The sequence below is a fragment of the Corvus moneduloides genome, chromosome Z, assembly GCF_009650955.1.
Source record: "Corvus moneduloides isolate bCorMon1 chromosome Z, bCorMon1.pri, whole genome shotgun sequence".
NCBI classification, from domain to species: domain Eukaryota; kingdom Metazoa; phylum Chordata; class Aves; order Passeriformes; family Corvidae; genus Corvus; species Corvus moneduloides.
In genome coordinates this window covers 56888782-56909912 of record NC_045511.1, presented here as the reverse complement: position 1 = coordinate 56909912, position 21131 = coordinate 56888782, and the positions used below count along the sequence as shown (strand labels likewise).

Below are 21131 nucleotides of genomic sequence, written 5' to 3'. Positions count from 1 at the left end.
ACTTGTCAGCACCTTGCTCCCTTCCCCATCCTTTGCATCCTGCACTCATACTCACCAGTACCATATGTTGTTGAGATGGCTGATGGGTATCCTCCCATCCCTTGCCCTGGTAGAGTAGGAGTTGCTACGGAAACCACTGGAGTAGCCAATGACTGAGCAGACTGGGAGTTATTTATCCTTTGATTCTTTTAAAGTAAGTAAAATAAACATATTATTGACCAGTTTTAAGTCAGTTGAGTGTATCTGCTTTCTGGGAATGTTTTGTGCATGAGAAATACAGACTGTAACAAACTTCTAGAAATTAATCATCTAACATGTGGCTTTGATGAACTCTGCCAACCCTATCATTTATAAGCTTTCAAGAGACCAGTTGTCACCATAGTAACCCATTACATCAGTATCTCCTAGGTAACTGAACTAGTAAGATTGCTTTTATTGTTGGTAGAACAGATCATGTGAGAAACTAATGAAATATATAAGCTCTATTCCCATCGTTTTCCTTTTCACTCATATAGGAAAAAAAAGCAACCACAAAAACCAATAAAACCCACAAAGCAAAACAAAATGAAACAAAAAAGGCAAAAGAAAAACCCCCAAACCCAGCTCTTCTGGATTTTGAAACTGAGGAGCAGCCCCAGATTGCTGAACACTGAACTCTTACCAGGAGATGGAGCTCTGACTACTTCGTTTTGTGCAAAAAAAAGCCCCAAGCCTTCAAGGCTGTTAGATTACACAGCAGTTACTCGCTTATCTTTAACTCCAGGGCTCTAGATGTTGCACTGTAAAAATTACACTAGAGAACTCTAATTATGTGACTGGCAGGAAAAAATGATTAGAGAGCCACCAAAAAAGATGTCATAAGGCTCCACCATCTTCAACAACGTAAGTTTACATGCTCTCCACCACCACCAAAATGAAAGCTTAATTCTAGCAGGCATAATTTGAATATGAACAACAACTGCATCTGGCGTTCTATTGCTATATTTAAAAATTGTGATGAATTTTCTGTTTACAACATAGCTATTGTAGCATTTTCCATTTTATTTCAACCAACATTTCACTTACATAATGAAAAATAACTGGTTTTCTTTTCCTTGTTATTAAGATGAACATCGTTACCACTTACCAGAAGCAGATCAACATCCTCAGACTGATTGCATAGGAAAGGAGTGTTAAAAATTAGTAAATATAAATATTTACCAGGATGTAGGTTTTTAGCTTACAGAATAGTTTCATCTCATAGGGGGAGCAAAATAAACAACTTCTGAGCATAGGTTGGAAAAAATACACCTCATAGATCTCTTATTTGTCCTTCAAATGGAGTGTTTGTCTCAATTGTAGGAACAACCTATCCAGGTTTCAGCACAAGACTTTCTCTAAGAATTAATTTTTTCTTCCACAGTGCCATTGGATGCAGACTGTCTTGCTATACCTGACAACTTAAAAGAGTCCCTTGGAAAATATAACTTTTAAAGGGCTTGGAATAATTCATTTGATGCAGACAGCTTGTCACTGCCTTGGTCAGCTTTGAGTATTGCTGTGTAGGACTATTTGTCACTTTTTCACTTAGGAGGCAGCATCACATTTATGGACAGTTTTAGTTTGATGATTAATTTATTTTGCATCAAGCTGAAGAAGCCAACTTGGAAGTTGTTTTAATAATGCTTGTTACAAAATGGAAAGCTGCATCACTTACATTACCATCTTTTAAAATTAAGTTCACTTTTAATGTTAAAATACTCATGAAAGATTTACGTGGAAACGGACTTTTGGAAAGTCCGGCGTGGACACGATACCTTCCCAATTCAGCCTTCTAGCATAGTATATTGCCTAAATTTCACTAGTTCTGACAGGAGATACAGAAATTTCATACTCCTTTTTCTCTTGCTCTATTTACTACCTCTTATCATTACAAAATTTGGAACTCACAGTGATAGGGCTCAAATTAATTTATTGCTGTTAATATGCCTTCTGCTAAGAGTCTGTGTGTGGCTAAATATTTAAGAAAAACATAATAAGTTAGGAATCCTCAGGGTTAAAGTCAGCCTTTATAAAAAATTCAGGAAAGACTCTTTCAGCTACTGGGAAAGACACTGCAGAAGTTTAGACTCTGCAGGGCGCAGTTCCTCTTCAGCAACCCAACAGACAAAAAGTAGGAAGTAAATAGGACTTAAAAAAGCAATCAAGGAGGCTCAGCCTACGTCCCCAGCTTGATGTCAAGCCCAAGTCAGAAAAATCAAACAATCAAGAATTTATTTGCCTGAGCCAGACTTGAAATTCCTAAGTAACTCCGATCTGAAGGAGGCAAAAAGAAGAGCTTTGAAAATGCATTACCACTGATGGCATGGTATTCTTGCTTCCAGGTGGAATAAGCACACGGAGGTCTGGTTTACGGTTGTTCATTCCCAAATTCATTGGAGGAGGAGATTTTGCTTGCATATTCTTGTTCAAGTTGCCAGGTGAGACCAGCAGACCTGGTGAGTTGCGGGAGTTGCCATATCCATTTCCTATTAAGGTAAAAAAAGAGAAAAAAAAAAAGAGAGAGAAGTTTGATAAAGTCCACTGGTTTTTTTAAGCCTTTCTAAAGCTGTGAAATACAAAACTCATGGTAAATATCTATGTCATGTATCTTTATAGGAAAATACAACATGTGCCATATTTGTAACAACTGGTCTTCAAATGCTTTCTCTCATGGCTGCTGCCATCTCGGTGATGTGTTGAAATTAACTCAATGATACAACTCTGTTTACAGCACTGTCGTATATAGCATGATATACTGTGCCCTAGTAGCAGCCAACATCTGGCATTTGCCTTACAAGGAGCAGGAAAGTCAGATAATTTAAGGGCATAAAAACTGTCAAAGCTATTCCATGTTTTCTTGACAACTACAGAAGATTGTGCCTTTCCTGACTCAGCCCTTTGCAGGTCATGATTTTGTTTTGCTTTTAAACAAAGGATGAGTATAACGAAACGATAATTTCCTCAAAAGGCGGGGGGAGGACCAGGAGGATTCATAAATGCTTTGGGGTCTTTTTCACTACACTTTTTGGACCTGGTCTGTCAACACTAAAGTCAATGGGAGCCACATCATAACCTTATTTGGAAAACACCACCATATCTTTCATCTTCATCTCTCTTCTGCAGGCCCCAGGGAGACAATTCTGACAAGCAAATGCTTCTTTTGCCTTCTCTCACCACATCGTATTGACTACTATGTATGCATAAGGTTATTGACCTACCATACCAATAAAAATGAGACCTTCCTATTTCATTCACTTGATTTCACCTCTTACCCACATAAAATCTAGGGAAAAAGATGACTTTTTAGTGTAACCTTGAAATTCTGTCTACACAATCTCAGGAGAGGTACAGAAACTGCCCAGTCATAGAGAGGGAATAGCATGAAAATTAGTATGGAAAGAGAAAACTTTCATGGGTAAATACCAAAGAAACACTAGGGAAGGCTTTCTGTTCTGTGCTCAGCCTTTGTTCATGAGCTGCAACAGACAGCCTAGAATTTGTGTGAGAAGATGAGCTAGTGAGTGTGGCAGAGCCCTCTGGGTCAAAAACCCTGGACCTTCAAATTTCCTTTGTAGTCCCAAAGTCAGTGAAGAACACGGTATCTCACTTCCTCCTGCCTCTTTCCCCGGATGTGAAATGGGGTTTATAGCCCTAAAGAACATAAATGGATTATGGAACTAAATTTGATAATGTCTATAAGGCGGGCATAAAAATGACAGTACATGACAGCAATTTGCTCCTCTGGTTAGGATAATGAAGTGTGTCCAAGCATGACTAAGATTTTAACGTTTTTAATCCTCAAGCTCATCAGCTACTTGTATTTATCAAATCAACAAATACATGGAAATAAAATCTGTCAGAGGCTGTTAAATACAAGTATGCCACTTTAGGCTCTTGGAGACCCTGAACTGTGAACACCAGGATTAAGGCAGAGGAAAATTATCACAAAACTGCTTGAAATCTGTATTTGTCAGGTATCCTTAGTAACTGGTCTGGCCTGGCTTGTTTGTTCTCACGCTTTTTATTATCATGATCTCCCAAGTCTTTGCAAAATAATGAAAACTGAAGAGGACTCAGATCACTTCCAATATTCTGTATTAAAATGACTTTAGAGATTAAGTTTAGTTAATCTTGTTGTTTATTTCTTTAATAACATCATACAGTTAGTAAGATAAAATGGGTTATTGAAATGTATTTTTGACTTGCTAAGCAAGCTCAGCAGAATGGTGTCAAAATTTTCCATTTTGTGTCAGTAGGCTTTTTTCTTTCAAAATGAGCAATTGTTCTCAATGTAGATTAGCTATCTATTATGCTCTAATTAATGCTGTGTGTTACTACAGGCAGTGAAATTAGAAGGGGCATTTTGAATATACAACAATATTTTCTGCCAGAAACCACACTGCATTTTTGAAAAGTTCATCATTTACAAACTGAATACTGAAAATCAAAGCATGAAGTGTTCAACAGCAGAAACTGAAGCAAAAGGAGGGTTTCTCTGGTGTCAGTTTCATACAGGAGGTATTTTACCAGCAGGACGTAAAACTGCCTGTGAAATCTGTTGTATGACAAGGAATTGTTCAGAGTGACAATGAAATTGTTTGAAGCAGCAGTTTTTTCAGTTCTACAATATAGGACCTAAGATATATAGCAAAATAGAATGTATGTTTGTTTCTAGTTGTGATTTTTGGAGAACAAAGGACCTTACAAGAAAGAACTCCTATTTCCTACATAAGATATACTTAATATAATTTACTATTAAACATTAGGGGAAAGAATGCTTCTGTATGAAGCTTTATTCTTCAGAAACTTTCATCTGAAGTTTACATCTTCTGATGTAAAATAGTTTGAACAATGATTAGATTTCTTATATATATATTTTAAAAACATCAAATTCTTTTTAAGAACTACTGCAAACTTTTCTTTGCCAGATGATTTCTGCTGTACATGGCATATTATGCCAGCTAGCATTTTGGAGCCATATAATAATAGTTCTTCTTTCCAGTCACCAACTTGTTATTCTTTTGGTATAATGAGGATTCAGGAATGTAAGACTGTGGACCTTAAACCAGTAATACAGAAACCCATCATTTGGAAATCAGTGATGAATGCATGCATGTGGTTTACAGTTAAGAAGAGTCTGCATTTAAACCAGCTCTTTAAACTGTATCCTTTTAACTCAAGAGGGCTGTGGCCTGCTTTGAGGCAGCTGTCCCACCTTCAGATAAATCCACCAAAGAGAATGGCCTCATTTACATTCAGAGGCAAAACAAATGTATAAGACTTCTAATGTACAAATTAAACCTTCCTTCATGCTATACTTTAAAATTGCACTCTGCCTGGACAATTATCAATTTAGATGTGACCATATGCAGAACATCTCATTCCACTATCCACTTGAAAGCACAAAAATTATATGTCGTATATGAATGGATTTCCTGATTATAGATCATAAGAAAATGAAAACCAGATGGATTTTAGAACAAGTTGGCTTTACATTTTTATTTGGTTAAAAGCCATATTTTTGATGGAATAGAACATTTTTAAACATTATGAATATATTCTGTAATGCATAATGAAAATAAAAACAGTGGATGCAGAAGTTTTTAAGGGCATATGTCAGAATTTGTAAATTTACAGCATTTTCAATTCCATAAGTTTTCAGAAAAAGAATTTTTTTCCTTGTATTATACTGACTTGTAGGAGCAAAAATATTTTATGCAGGAAAGAGCTTGTTTCTAGATGGACTGTTGGAGCAGCACGTGTCATGAAATGCAGTGCCAGAAATTGTATTTAGATTAATGGCAGAATATAAAGTCAAGTGCTTTCTGAGCACAGAACACTCCTCTTGGGTATGCTCCCACATTTTGCATTTAGGCACAAGTGCCACTGACTTTAGAATGAATTCTGTCCAAGTACAAACTGCATGATTAGCCCTGTAATATCACTTTTCAAAAAACTCAGAATTTGTGCACTGACAGTTATTCAATCAGGAAGAATTATTAAAAAAATCCATTTAATCATGGAAAACTACAATATTAACTATGTTACAAATTCATGTAATACCACCTTAAACAATCACTTCCATATTTTAAGATTTTCAGGATACCAGAAGGGCATAAGTTTACTCAGGACAGAACAGGGAGCAAGCAGTTTACTTCTCTCCTTTCATCCTCTATTATTAACACCTGTACCTTTTAAGGAGTTTTGGTCATTGGTGTTAGAGGGGTTGCAAAGTGACTGCAATTCTTAATAGTTTTAGAGTTAGAACAATAATTCTGTACTGAGTATTTAAGCCAGGAAGGTTTCCACGTGTTAAGATAACACAAATGAGAAAAGAATAACTTTTTTCCTTACCTCTCAACATTCTTGAACATCATTTTAATAATTCAAAGTCTTTAAGTCTGGAAAAATTGGAAAATTTTAGTATTTTGATTTCTTGAACTTTTGAAACTGTCATGTTCCTACTTTTTTTTTCTTCTCTTTTTTTTTTTTTTCTCTCTTTCTTTTTGTTTTTAATCTTTTGTGACTTCAAAGATATAGAGATATATTGAATGAAAAATCCTCTATGGTAGTCTGAAGAAGTAGAGTGGGAGAACGAAGAACAAGACACACAATTTATATGTCCTTTATTTGATCTCTCTTTTGTTTACTCTAGTGCTTTTCATGGAACATATGGGTTGAGAATTTACAAGATGCTTAGGAACCTGGGATTAATTTTGATAGAAAGTAAACTTTCAAATTCTTGAAGAAGTTTTAATAAATACTAACGCTCATTTCAAGTTTCCAATAAGTGTATGCTCTTGTGAAAACTTTCGCATTTCTTCCAAGATGCATATGTACATTGGATTTCATGGAGGATATCTGCTTCTTGCTTGGTTATATTAAATGCATATCCCATATATACGATATGTTGATTTGACGCAGTCCGTGCCTTTAATTGTGTCTCCCCTTGTTGGGAGAGACTTTTTAGAGTCTTTGCCAGGAGTTAGAGACGAACGGGACCTTTCGCTTTCTCAATCTTCAGATAGTTGTTTATTAAGTCTTATCAGGAAAGTACAAGCCACTGACGTGACCCAGACATAGAATGAAGCAGAGAATGCAGCAAAAGCCAAATTATCAAGATTACACAGCCTTTTTAAAGGTAAATTGCCCAATGAAATCTTAAAATGCAAGATATTTTCACTTTTCTACCAATGTCTAATAAATCTTCTAGTCACACAGGCAGGAACTGTGGAATTCTCTATCCAATCATCCCAGACCACTTCTACCGCAGAATATGGAGTAGATGGAGAAGAAGAAGAAGAAGGTCTGGAGAACAATAACAATCCTCCATTTTGATGTTTTCTGCTTTTATATACTTACTATACTATTAAAACCAAAAACTCTAAATTTTTCACCTTGTGACAATCTTACATAATATTCTATCACCTAATCCACACCATTGTAGATTCTAATTCTTCCCAGAGGGTAGTTAATTTTCTCCATGGGAAGGTCAAAACCAGTATTGTCCAGGGGGGTAGAACCCTTCAAAACAGGCAGAGAAGTATTCTCTATATTCTGGGTTCCCCCATTGGCTGATCACCAAGCCTCTCAAAAAGAATGTTAAATTTGGAATTAATCTATATAAGCACAAGAGCAAACTATTCTGCAAGTTATCTACAGAAGTTATAACTTCAAAATATATGCATATATATGAAAGAATCAATAGAAATTTTGCTAAATTTGCACCCAGTTTTGTACTCATCACTTGGTTTATTTTCCTATTTTCTGGAGGAATGGTAATCATTCTTAATACTAATTAAAAGGCAATAAAAGTTTCCTTTTCTCTCTTACATTTTATGTGTCTTTTTTTTATGCATACACACTGTTGAAACAGGCTACGGTTCATCACCCAAAATAAAAAGATACCAACAACAAAGAACTAATGCTAGGAAGCTGTATTGTTGTTCACCTAAATATAATTTTAAAAAGAGGTAATTGAAAGTTCTTACTCATATGTCACATGCGTGTCACATTTCACAGCACACAAGTGTTACTAACTGCAAATGGGAGAAGAAAACCGATATGCTGCTACCCTAATCCAGAGAAAAATAAAATCTTCACTTTAAAATAGCTGCCCGTTCCCACTGCACTGAACTAATGGACCTTCTTTACTGAATTATGGGGAGCCAACTGAGAGAGATGTGGTATAAAAAACCTAATGACTTTGTGTGGAAGAATTCTCAAACATCTTGTGAAAGCAGCAGCTACTTTTTTGAGGGGACTGAAACAGGATGGCAGTTCAGAGAACACACAGACATTGGGGAGAATAGGAGGAGAATGAGAAGAAAACTATCTCAACAACTCTTTGTTAGTTTCAGAACCAATCACTTAGAAATAATATAAATAAATGGTAGAGATTTCCACATCAACAGAAATCTAAGTCAACTCTCTCTAACTCATCCATTCTTGACACGCAGGTTCTATAACTGTCAATGGGAACTTCTTGCTCTATAAGTCTAAAGAGATGAAAAGGGCTCTCTGATGGCACTACAGTTGTCCTGGCTGGGAAATGAGAGGGTATTTGGGAACCACTAAAATACTCCCAATACTGTAGGCAATTTAGGTGTACATGCCACCTGTACTGAACAAAGCTAAAGGTCACATTGTGCATCCCATTTAATTATTCTGGGTGAGTTCTCATTTTAGAAGTCAGCCAAATCTCCAGTTCTTTCATTGTAGCTGAGGTAAATGGTGTCTTCAAATTTCCTTAGGAAAACTGTGTATTATCTGCTTATATTTGCAGTATATTATGAAGGAAGTTACTTCTCTGTTCCATGACTTACGGGGCCAGGAGTTGGACTTGATGATACTTGTGAGTCCCTTCCAACTTGGCTTATTCTGTGATTCTGTGCAGTTATTCAGTTTTGCTTTGTCCCTGTGCTGGTTCAAGTACTTAGGTTCAGATGCTATGTACTGTGACAACATGTGTCTTACTACTGAAAGACATGTTTGGTGCCAATAGTCCTCTGACCAGTGTAATGGTTTGCCTGACCAGGTACCCATCCATAGGCTAACATCCTGGTCCATCCCCATCCACATGGAGGTTCTGGATGCCTGGGTCTGGGTCTGCCATGGCATCTGGGTCTGTCCCGTACTCTCACTGGCCCTGCTCCTTGGCTGGGGCAGTGGGATGGGTCCTGGCTGCAAAGCCCCAGGAACCTCTGCTCTTCCAGGCTTCCAGCTGCTTTCTGACCCCAGTGTGTCCTGGTGGCATGTTCCTCACATAGGAATTAAAACCCAACTCACATCATCAACGCTTCATATTGAGTACTGCCAGCTGTCTTACTGAACTGCTTATGTGGATGAAGTAGTCAAAATTATTTCTAACCCGTGGTCTAGTTCATATAAAAATTGGAACATCCTTACAATCTAGTGTTTGTGGAGTATTTGCTGGTGCACAAACCTGTTGCTGCAAGAAGTCATTTTTATCCCATAATGCAGAAATTTGGCCCAGATTTCCATCAGGACAGTGAACCTCTTTACTTTGAACCTCTGCTTCTCAGGCAGAGGTTCAAAGTAAAGAAGGTTCAAAGTAAAAGAAGCGGCTCTTTGGTCACTTGACAATGCAAGACATATTGTAAAATAAATTTCTGAAAGTCTAAGAGCAAGCTGTGAATTTAGGTGGCTAGAAATTTGAGATGATTTTTCAGCTGAATGGAGAAATAGGTGGGCTTATTTAGATTTACCATGAAAGACCATGAGAACAGAAACCTGACTTGTGCATCACACCCCATGCAAACACTTCACTTCTGAGTCAAGTGCATGGCAATCTAACCTGATCACCAACACTGCGGTTATGTTTTATTGCTATAATAAGATCTGTATTTAAATGTTTCTAAATTAGTACTTGCAGTAAGTATTTCCCCACTTTAGGAGTTCACACCTTAATAAAATAAATGTAAAGGTGGCACCTGACTGTTTTGAATTAGCCTGTGGCTACCCACACAAGCGACTGTGAGAAACCCTTCAAAACAATTCTCGCTGCAATTATTTTTCCCAAGTGGTAGGCAGGTATTTCAGCACATGGATTCCCTCCTTGCAACCTTTGGAATAGTGATGTATATCATAGACAGCAAGGGTCTGTAGTTAAGTTATACACTGAGAGAAGGGGAAATGTACTTTCTTCTTCAAGAATGATGATCCTTATTCCTTTTGTTTTGTTTTGTTTTGACTCAACAAAGCAGAGCAATAGATACTCCAAATCAAGGTCCTGTTTGTGTTTTTTTAGTCTTGAACTACAATTACTATTGCCAGTATTCTTATAATATAATGCCCAATCATAGCATCTTATTATCTGCTTTCATAATTCTTTAATGGCATCTCACTTCAGGAATCTTAGATCACGCAGCTTTCATGCAGAAACACTAGCTTTCTGTTATCATTACTTCTCATTTTATTGATTAATTTATTTCCATTTCCACTATTTTGTTCTAACACATTTATGAATAGCTATGGTCTTTTCAGAACCCATATATTTCACCTTATCTTGTTTTGATTGAAACTTCAGCTAATCAAAAGAGTGACTAAGTTGCAGTTATTGAGAAAAATTGCTTAATTATACAGTGGTCTTCAGTGCTTTATAAATATGGCTGTAGTTTAAACACATGGGCACTGCACAATGAGCAACAGGAATGTATTCTTGTGTCATAGTTTTGTAAGGTCCAAGCAAAATGTCAGGGATCAGAGAGTAATGGCTCTTACCATGGTAAAAAAGTGTCTTACCAAGGTAAAACACATCTCCTGCCCCTACCACTTGTGTAGTACAAACCTGCTACCATGAGGAGCTGGCACAGCGCAATGTCTCTGACCTTGCATAGTTCCCCCTCTTTGTTCTTGCTTGACATTTGCAAATGTTAGTCCATGTTCTGCACTAGGAATACACTTGTCTTCCACATTAAGATGTAGTCTAATAGGAGAGGTCAGTGCCAAGTATTGAGCATGTTTATCAGAAACTTATCTTGTATCACAGATTTTCCAAAAATCTTGCAGTTCCTGGCATAGCCCTGATCTCTTAACATGTGAACAATTCGTACATGGCCTTCCCCCAAGGTCTGAGATAACCATCTACCCTAAATATGTTTTCAGGACTTAACGGTACTCTTATAAGTATGCTAGCTGAGAAGATTCTCCATTCTAGTCCTGTTTATGCAAAAAATAAACAGGTGTTTTTTTCTTTTTAGTATGGGTTGTTTCAACATATGCAGTAATTGAGAAAAAAAAGCAACACCAGAATGTGACTTACGTCAGAGAGAAAACTATGTTGCTGAAAAATACACTGCTTTCTGAAAATACATAGGAGAAAAATACATGCCTGGGAAGAAAAGAGGACTTACATCTTTTGACTGCCGGCAAGAGGCTTTTGACAAATCATGTCACAGAATCACAGAATGGTTTGGGTTGGAAAGAACCTTAAAGATACCCAGTTTTAAACCCCTTGCTAAGTGCAGGGACACCTTTCATTAGAAGTTACTCAAAACTCCACCCAAGGTTGCCACCTTGAGCATGTACAGGGATGGGACATCCACATCTCCTCTGGAGAGCCTGTGTCAAACCATCACCATCCTCAGTCAATAATTTCTTCTGAATACCAAATTTAAATCTACCCTTTTTCAGTTTGAAGCCATGACCTCTTTGTCAATCATCTGCTTTTAACAAATTATTTGCTGATAACAAATGATTTCCTTTTTGGGCTGTTTGAAATCATCATTTTGCAGAAACTGCTTTTTCAATGAAAAATGTTTTAAGACAAGAATAAATAGAATGCCTTATTTGAAAAGATCAGTAACTAACCCTTTGGCTTCTATTACTGGGAGATTGCTCCAACTGTTAGCACAGGAAAAATCTGCTTTTAAGAGATTTGGAAAATAAATGGAACTGTTGGATTCAGTCTTAATTGGTGAATCATGTCAAAAGTTAAAGGGCAGGGGTCATGTTAACTTAATATTGTCAGGAACTGCCATGTGAGGATGCAGTCATAGCTTCCAAAGTTTAAAAGCAATTCTTGTTTTCTTTCTCTCAGCAAAGTCATTGCTGCAGTCCAGATCCAAGAGGCATCAGCTATCCCATTCAGAACTCAGGACAGGCATGAAATCCAGACATTTTCTAATTTGCAATGCCGCCTTCTATTTTCTGAATTTGAACAAGAATATGTACTGCAGTGTGCAACAGAAAATAGTGTTGTGTCTTAGTGAGCAAGAATGCACAGACAGGAAAAACAGTGAAATCCCTGTCTCATTTAAAGCAAGCATAAAATTCCCCCAGACTTCACTAGGAAAGGGATTTTATCTAAAGAACCCAAATTAGTCTTGAGGAACATTTGAAACTTCTTGTAATAAAGGAAGTAAATCATGCCTGTCTTTAAAATCCCATTTACAAAGAACCAGTTCGTATGACTCGCTCAATTGTTCATTACATGTGAACTTAGGGCGTTCTCCTTTTTGAACCTTTCAGGCTGTCTTTTTGTAAATACAAATATTGAAACATTGTTATTAGAGAGATGAAGAGACAGAGAATACCTAAATAAACTACTAAGTCAACAATTACACAACTGGCGGAAAACTAATAAAGGCCAAATTTTTACAGATTTTCACTGATGTCTACTGAGAATAGCCTTGCATGGATCTGTTCTTTGGTAAGAGGTCACGTATGTTAGCTGAACACATCCAACCTTTGCATATGACACACATTGCAAGATTTTTTTATTTTTATATGGACAGCAGCTTCTAGCCTTTCAGACTTATCTCAAAGTTTCACTGATGTGACTTTCATGTGTTTTTTTGTTACATGGAATTAGATTTGGAAAAACCTGTGTTGACTGCCTACTTAGATATGAAATTCAGTAGATAGACTATTTCCTTCATACTATGTATTAGACCTGTCAAATAGTTCTAGTGTTCTCCCTGCTTTAACATAATCTCCTACCTGTAGGTGCTTCCCTTAACACAATGAAGAAAAAAAGTCTATCTATCTATCTATCTATCTATCTATCTATCTATCTATCTACATCTCCTTCTTATATGGAGAAAAGCTTGGAAGAAGATCACTTAAAGGCATAATACAAGTGGAAAAGGAAAAACAGAGCTGTTATGTTTTTCGTTTCTTATCCCCTCCATGGTTTTAAGTCAATGTGCCAATTTATGAATTCTTATTGTTTGGATTTGGCACTATTGCATCACAAACTCTGTTATGAATGATTGTGTGTCCTTTCTTTTGTACTGTGAGATTCCTTGGACAGGAAGTATTGTTTACTATGCTTCTGTACCACATTTTTTCCAGTCTTTGGATCAGAAGTCTGTGGGTCATTGCACTCATCAAGTAATAACAGACAGGCAAAAACTTGTCATGCTCTTCCTGGCAAACCCAGTTTCTGTCCTACTAACAGGTTGCCCATGAGCTGTGGTTTGAGAAATATTTCTCCAAGCTCATTTGTATTTTTAACATATTCCACACTTGTAGTCCAAGAATTACCTTCTCTTGACTATGCTAAACATGATTTCAGGGCAGAGTAAAGAATATTCCTGTTACATTTTAATTTCTTTTAAAAAAATTAAATTCATTTGTTTATTTGTATTTATAGTTCCAAAAGTCTTTAATGCAGCTAGATGTCTTTGAAAACATTGCTTATTTTTGGTACTGCTGGTCAGCTTATTTGGGCAGATTGCAGATCTTTTTACTAAACCACACTTCTTTGAGGATATAACATCCAGATTGCCTCTACCCTGAGGGCATATAAATTAAAAACTGCTACTATTACACATATTCCCATGTGGCTTGAAATACTAGTAGAATATATAATACATTCACCCACAGTCAGTACACGACCCAGAAAAGAAAAAAGAGAACGAAAGTGCTAGAAAATTATGATACTGGCTGGCACTTGAGGGCCTCAGCTGTCAGAAGATAAGAAGGCAATTGTTGGCCTGAATTAAAAGAACTTCACATATTCTACTATATAAACAGGTAAACATATCACTTAGCCTTCATATTAGTTATGGAGTAAACTAAAATGGATTTAGACCATGGCTATTTGGGTCCAAAAAGTTCTTGCTCTGTCTTTCAATCAAAAGCCTCTGTTTTGAGAGAATAGTGTCAAAGACATTGCTGTATTTATAATTTAGCAATGATAATGTGTGAAGTTCACTCCAATTTTGTTGGCAGTTGCTACTATCACATGATAGAAACTATTCAATCAGTGTTTGGCTAAGAACAAATTTCCTCCGACAAACCTGAGACAACCTTTGTTTAACTTAAAAATACCATAGATGGTAATTAGTTGTGTAATATATTAAAGAAGTAGTCAGCTTTTTAAGATCTATTTTTGTCTTAGGTTGACTCCCAAGGTAAATTGTGGATGATTCCAGGGTTATTATTTGAAATAATCCAAACCAGTGAAATAACATACTTCTTAAAACACAGGCTTAAATAATCTTTTTCCATATCTGATATTGCAGTTATAGTGCAATTTATTTTATTGTAGTTTATTGAAGTAGTGCAGAAACTGAGGTCTGGTGTTAGTAACTAAAAGTAGTTTCATTTTATAATAGCAGAAATGAAACTGTTGAGACTCTTCTTCTTGGAGTATATTATTTTGAACATATGCTATTTTTGGATATTGTGGAAAAATGCAAATTCAGAAGGTTCTAATTTGGCCGGAAATATGAACCCAAACATGATCATGCTACCAGCTTCTCAGATGCTAAATAGAAGAAAACAGAGAATTCTTTGTTTCTTGTGAAAAATGATGAACAAAGAGAACTTTTGATGTTTATTCTTCTGCACCCTAAAGAAAGATGACTGTCCAAAATAGTGCCTTTGTGGAATGATGCAACTAAGACAGAGGATTCAACCTTATTATGACCTTTCCATTTTCCTTCAGCCCTTTATCAAATTCTTCCTATTGTTCTGCATTGAAGAGATTTAGAAAGCTCTTCTTCAATGACGTTTAAAGCTCTTATTGCCTAACAAAGAACAAAGACTATTACTGCAATTAAATATTTATGATGCATTCCTAGCAATGTCCCTCATATATATGCCCCTCAAATCAATTGCCTACTCCAAAGTTACATTGCTTGAGAGCTTAATGCAAATTCTTAATTTGTGGGTAAACAATCAAACCATTGTCTTCTATGCTTATATATGTTTTTTATATATTTCCAAGAAAAAAATATTGAGAAAGAATATAAATTTTCAACTGGTGTAGTGATACTCACATTTTTTTAAGCACAAGGATTATTATGAGAAATGCACAAGCAGATGAATTTTAATTTTAGTATGCTCGTGTTTTAAAAGAAAACACTGCTTTTACTAACGGCTTTTCAGCGTCTATTTAAAGGAACGGGAGACCAGTAACGAGGTGATGATATTTCTAAATGAGCCAGGAGAGGGAGCCCCTTAATAGGGCGGTCAATTCCTACGCCAGTCTGTCTGCCGCTGTTTCTGAAATTCTACACAAGCTTAAAAGTAAGATGAAATGCGAACACTGCAGGATGAATCTTTCTTTAGCTCTGTTTTGCAGGTTAACTAGAGATAATGAACAAAACTATGATTTTCTGTCATGCTTTCTCTTTTTTGAGAACAACGGAGACTGATAGTGAAGTTTCCATGGTCTGCTTTCCCTACTCCAAAATTAATACAAAATGACTTCTCAAAACTTTAGCAGAAAGTGCCTTTCTGGTACAGTGCTGTGCAGCTCTAATTATACTATGAATGCACCACATAAATATCTGTGACTCATCTATGTGTGAAGATAAAAGGCGAGTGGGGGTCCTTAATTCACGTTGAGGATAGACAAAGGAGAAAAAAACCCAAACCATTATATCCAAAATTTCTTTATCAGTAATTTTAAGAGACAATATTGGAATTGCCATTTATATCTGCCTTGGTTTATAGGGCACAAAATGGATCTTCCAACTATTTTCCCACACAATTTTCTCTGAGAGCAGTTACCGCAGCAAAATACCATGCTTTACCACTCAGCTTTTTTTCTGTGAACATATGTGTTTACTTCTCAAACTGCAAAATTAATTTTGCCATTGCCTTTTGTAATGTGTATTTGTCATAATGTAACATTGCTGATATTTCTTACAAACCACTGAGTTTACTGAGCAAAGGGGACTACTCTGATAACATTGCTTTGATAACACAGACCTTAGCAAGTACAGTTCTCATTAGTTCTAAGTGAGCAGGACTAAATGGCTAATCTTTTTCTCTGCCTGGGTATTTTGAAAATCCTTTACCTATTGTGTCTCAAACCAGTTAAGCAAACACGTATAACTAAGCTTAAGTTAATTACTAATTATTTAAGTAAATGCTAACAGATTTTGCTGACTAGCAATGGTCTTAGAGCAGGGCTTTGAAATATAATCTTCACACAGTACACAGAAGTCCAATGAGCAACTCAATATTGAAATCATAATTCAAGCTTAAATTCATAAAATGAAACACCAATTCCACTAAAGTCAATGGCAAACTTTCCCAGGATGCAAAAAGGATCAGGGTTTCTAACACTGGCTCCACTAGTTTTCCTTGAACAGGGCAAAGCAATGTACCTTAAAGTTTTTATGTAAAGGCTAATGTGAAGGAAACTAGACATCTGTTTCTGTGGAATTTGTTGAGGTGCAAGATTTTTGATGCTGCTGGAAAACAAGGCTCTTTCTACTAATAAGAGAAGCACAAATATCAATGAACTCTCCACAACCCAGCTGAGGGAATTAAACAAATGCCAATCAATTTTTAATATCCCACCTCCAAAATGGAGCTATTTTAGAACTCAACTTTTGAAGTAAGTCCTTTATTCACTTGGAAAAATAAATATAAACTCTCTTCTCTTTACCTGCACTGGTGCCTGCACCGGTTGTGAGGTCCCCACCCATCAGGCCACCTACGGGGTTGAAATGAAATGCTGTAAATGAGCATAATAAATTACAACACTCAAACATTCAAAGCATTTTCTCTACCTTCAATCAGCCTGCTGCAGTACCCACCATTTCTTTCCTCTGACTTCAACAGGCAGTTGAATCAGACCCATAATTATAGTATCATAAAGTTTAATGCTACCTGTATGAGACACTTGCCTTTCAAGGACACACAAAATATGGAGTACCCGTAATTTCCTTATTTTAGTTTCATACTTCCACAGCATATGAAAAATTATTTTTGAAAGATATGTATAGTAGTCCTTAATTTGAAAACTGTCTTTAGTTGAATGTTAGTCAGAAAAGCAAATGATTGGGAGGAAGAGGCTGAAGGTTCCTGGACAAGAACAGAACTCAGAGGGTATATATATTTACATAGTTTTTAATTTCCTCAGCCTTTCACAAACATTCACACTAAGGATTTTTAAAACTTCTCTTTGCACTTGGAGACTTCAAATGATTTGTTGAACCTGGTGTACTTGAGGGTCTTGATGTTGCTGGAGCCAGACAGATCGAAATAACCTAATCCCCATTTTTCCTATTCAGAGATGAGCCCTCATCATCACCAGAACAAAGCACAACCTCTTGCTATGTAAGGGCCTGAACTACAGAGCTCAACTGACATTAACCCATCAAGGAACTTGTGAATGAATCAATAAAAATAAACTGTACATTTAGCCTGTAGACTGATTATTAAAGTAATGAGTGTTCTAATTTACTTGCTTCAATTTTTTTGCTTTGGCTACATTTTCTCCTCAGCTTTATGGTATAGTAAGTTCTTGCATTAATTAAATAGATGAGCTGATTTTTATGAAAGAACATGTTGTCTGCCCTTTTACCCTCCCTTTTTACCCTTTTTACCTCCATTGATTTTCTTCAGTCTTAGTCAACATTCAGCTTTTCTTTTTTTTGTCTCTTTTGATTTTTCAACACAGCAATTTTGGACAAACTGTTACGACTGTTAAAAATAGAGTTTTTGTTTCTTGGAGTACAGTTTAAAGTGACCCAAAGCATGCAAGCAGCTGATAGTAGAGCATTTGAAGGGATAGGATTGAACAGAGCCTACCTGTGTTACCTGCACTTGGAGGCCGGTGTGTCACACCAGGAGACATGCTATTCCTTTGCAAAGAAGGGTGAGCCAGTGGCAAAAGGTTGGGGTTTCCCAGTGAGCCAACTGGGTTACTGTACACCAAACTGTTGTGGTTGGACACTGGGATAGAAACTGGCATCTCAAAGTTTGGTGGTGGAACAGCCTGTACAAGGAAAAAAGGAAAACAAAGACGAGGATAGTACAAAAATGCAACAGACTTCAAGTACAGCCTTTTGTACTTGGTGGTTAAAATATTTATGCTTGTCCCTTTCCCCCAAGACTCAAGAAAAGAATTTCAAAAGAGTTACCAAGGCTTTTAAATATGATTTTTCGAATCATGATTCTATCTTCCTTTAATGCAGCTTGCATATTTACTTTGTAAGAAGTGGAAAGATTTTTTCTTTTTTTCTATATTTTTCTTGTTTAAAAAAACCTTCTGCCTAATGCAGCTTAATTTTCTATTTCTTTCATTCTGCGAAGTCATAATTGTTCACTTGTCATACCTTAATCTAGTGTCACAGATGACTGCAAGACTGAGGGTACATGACAATGGTGACTTCATTGCATGGAAAAAACATTAGAAGGGGCAGAATGCAAAAGGAAAGACTTTAATTTCAGCTTGTGTTGTTTTAGCAACCAGAATTACCCCAAATCACGTAAAAGACACCAACAAATCACTTTTTACTGAGTTTCTGTCTTAGCTTGTAAGGTCTTAAAAGAAGTAAAGTTCTTCTCAGAGACAGCTAACAAATACAAGAAATTTAGATACACACTAGTATTTGTGGGGTTATTTTGGGGGGGAGGACGTGGTTTTTAGTGATGCATTTTCAATATACTCTTTTCATACTTAAATTCAACATCTTCTCCTGAACCACTTCCCTTTGCAAGAGTGCTTTTCAAAAAAAACCCCAAATAATGTACCTCACTAACAGAGTGTGTGAGGAGATGCATATCTGATTATGCTCTCAGGAAGCTCAGGTTTCCTTGGTTGGTTGGGGTTTTCTCAGGTTGCAGTTGCTTGTATTTCTATAAAAGTTATGATTACATTAGAAATCTGTATTTAATTTATTTTTTTTAAAAATTATTAATTTTTCACCTTTTTGATAAGAAAAACCTTTTCAGAATTACCTGAGATTTTAAATATTCAATACCTGAATGCAAGCTAAGTACCCCTCGATTTGCAGTTTAGCAATCTTATAAGCTTCAAGAGCTTAAACATATCAAAAAAATTCTTTAAAGTAGCCTGGTAATATATTCCAAGGGAGGAAATCACAGGTTTTAAATTTATTGTTGGCAGCTGATAGTATTGGTGTGTCTTCAAGAACCTGGAGGGAATACATGGAGAGCTGGACATATTATCTGTTAGTCAGGCAACTGAGGCGCCCTGACCTTGTGCCCCCCATGTCTCTTCTCTGGCTGGAGCTGTTGGCTATGCCTTGTGTCTTACAGCACTATCCATCAAATTACAGTTATCAATTAAGCTTATTTTTTTTCTTTCTTGGTCCTCTCTAGGGACAAAGAAAATTTTACTCTAAATATAGAGGAATTATTTTGCCTAACCGCTGAAACACAGATCAAAATTTTCAGGTTATGAGGTTAAGGATAATTTACACAAATGCCTTTGAATTATTTCAAGGTGTTAATTTATCTCTGATACCTTCTCAGTAGCCTGTGGCCTCCTTTCTGCAAGAGATGGCTATACCAGTAGTTCAGTGGATGGGCCTGCTGGCATTGCTCCCCAGCCTGGGGGTTGCACACGGGAATTTGCTTCCCCTTGCTGAGAAGCTGAAGTGCACTCCAAGGCCTGTATATTTCATAGAGCTGATTGATTTAAGTAGAGGTAGGAAAGGAAGGCGAGGTGTTTTGGTAATCCTCATATTCTACATCTAATCTACAGATGTAAGAATCTACATGCAATCTGCATCCTTATAATTGAGATTTAGGCTCCTTGGAAATAGGTTCATATAGCATAATCTGAAACATTTTATCAGCTTGAAGGTATGTTTTGAAGCAAGTCATTCTTTCTACTGGCCACAGAAGGACCCAAAAGGTTCCTTAATCCCATATTGGTCAGAAGCACATGACAGTTTGTGGAGCTCAAAGTCAGCTGCTGCTAATTCCTACCTTTTCAAAAGGTTTTAGCCCATGAATTCACAGGAGGATCTGACTAGCTCTTCATGTTTCACCCCGAATTACAGCCTTATGTGAGACATGAATAAGCCAATATGGAGTTTCTCGTTATTGCAGCACTCAGGGCTGTGATGGAGTTCTCTCCCTGGTGTCTTTGAGCCCATGGTCCTGCCTGCTTGAGTGCCAGTCCATGTTGCATTGACTGTTACCCACAGGAGAGCACTTCGCACAATATTTTCTTCACCCATGTCACAAAACCTATGAAGTCTGCCCTCTGAGTAGCGGTAGAGACTATTATTGCCTCTATTTTCTTAACATCTTTTCCTAATCTAAATTTCTGTTATATAAACTAAAACAAATGCAGAACTGAAGGTCTTGCCAGAATTCAACAAGCTTGTTTGCTTTCACCACTATGCTTTTCCTTCCATCTACAAACCAAACTGTTCAAGAGCTAGATTCTTCTTTTTGTACATTAGTACAGCACAAAAGAGCTCCAGTCTTGGTTGCTTTTGAGGTTGCCAGTCTCCCTAGTCATCTGAAACTTAGCTTTCATTTTGCCATTTAAAAAATATATTTTTAAAGTAGTTGAATTATTTGTTTAATTTCTGTACTAATAGTCTAGTTTTCATCATTTTACCTACTCTCTGGATCTACTTACATTTATTTACCTAGCACTTCATAGGCAATTTTATCAGGGTGAAGTCAGTTTACTCTTTGCCTTTCAGCACAATATGTACTATATCTGAAATACAGTAGTTTTTATTTTTTCTTCTACACAGTCAAAAGTTAGAGAGAGTAGTTTGACTGGATAAACATCAGTATTAAACGCTACACCTCTAACTACAGTTTGCTCTGTTTGTCTGACTTTAATAAAGTCTTACAAATCTCTTACCAAGACCTGCAACCTCATGCAGATTTCCTAGTCATTCCTGGTG

General features: G+C 36.6%; 1 protein-coding gene across 13 annotated transcripts in view; it reads right to left on the bottom strand.

Moving 5' to 3' along the window:
• The window catches only part of MEF2C (myocyte enhancer factor 2C), a 126307-nt gene that overhangs the window by 12617 nt on the left and 92559 nt on the right, over positions 1 to 21131 (bottom strand). For 9 of the 13 annotated variants that reach the window (XM_032095454.1, XM_032095455.1, XM_032095461.1 and 6 more), the window contains 5 exons: positions 18043 to 18229; positions 16895 to 16942; positions 2335 to 2507; positions 1127 to 1150; positions 56 to 185 (listed from right to left, as the gene is read on the bottom strand). In XM_032095454.1, the coding sequence (XP_031951345.1) occupies positions 56 to 185; positions 1127 to 1150; positions 2335 to 2507; positions 16895 to 16942; positions 18043 to 18229 (562 nt within the window). The remainder of the gene's footprint in view (positions 1 to 55; positions 186 to 1126; positions 1151 to 2334; positions 2508 to 16894; positions 16943 to 18042; positions 18230 to 21131) is intronic. The other 4 variants (XM_032095460.1, XM_032095457.1, XM_032095459.1 and 1 more) reach the window with 1 other exon arrangement.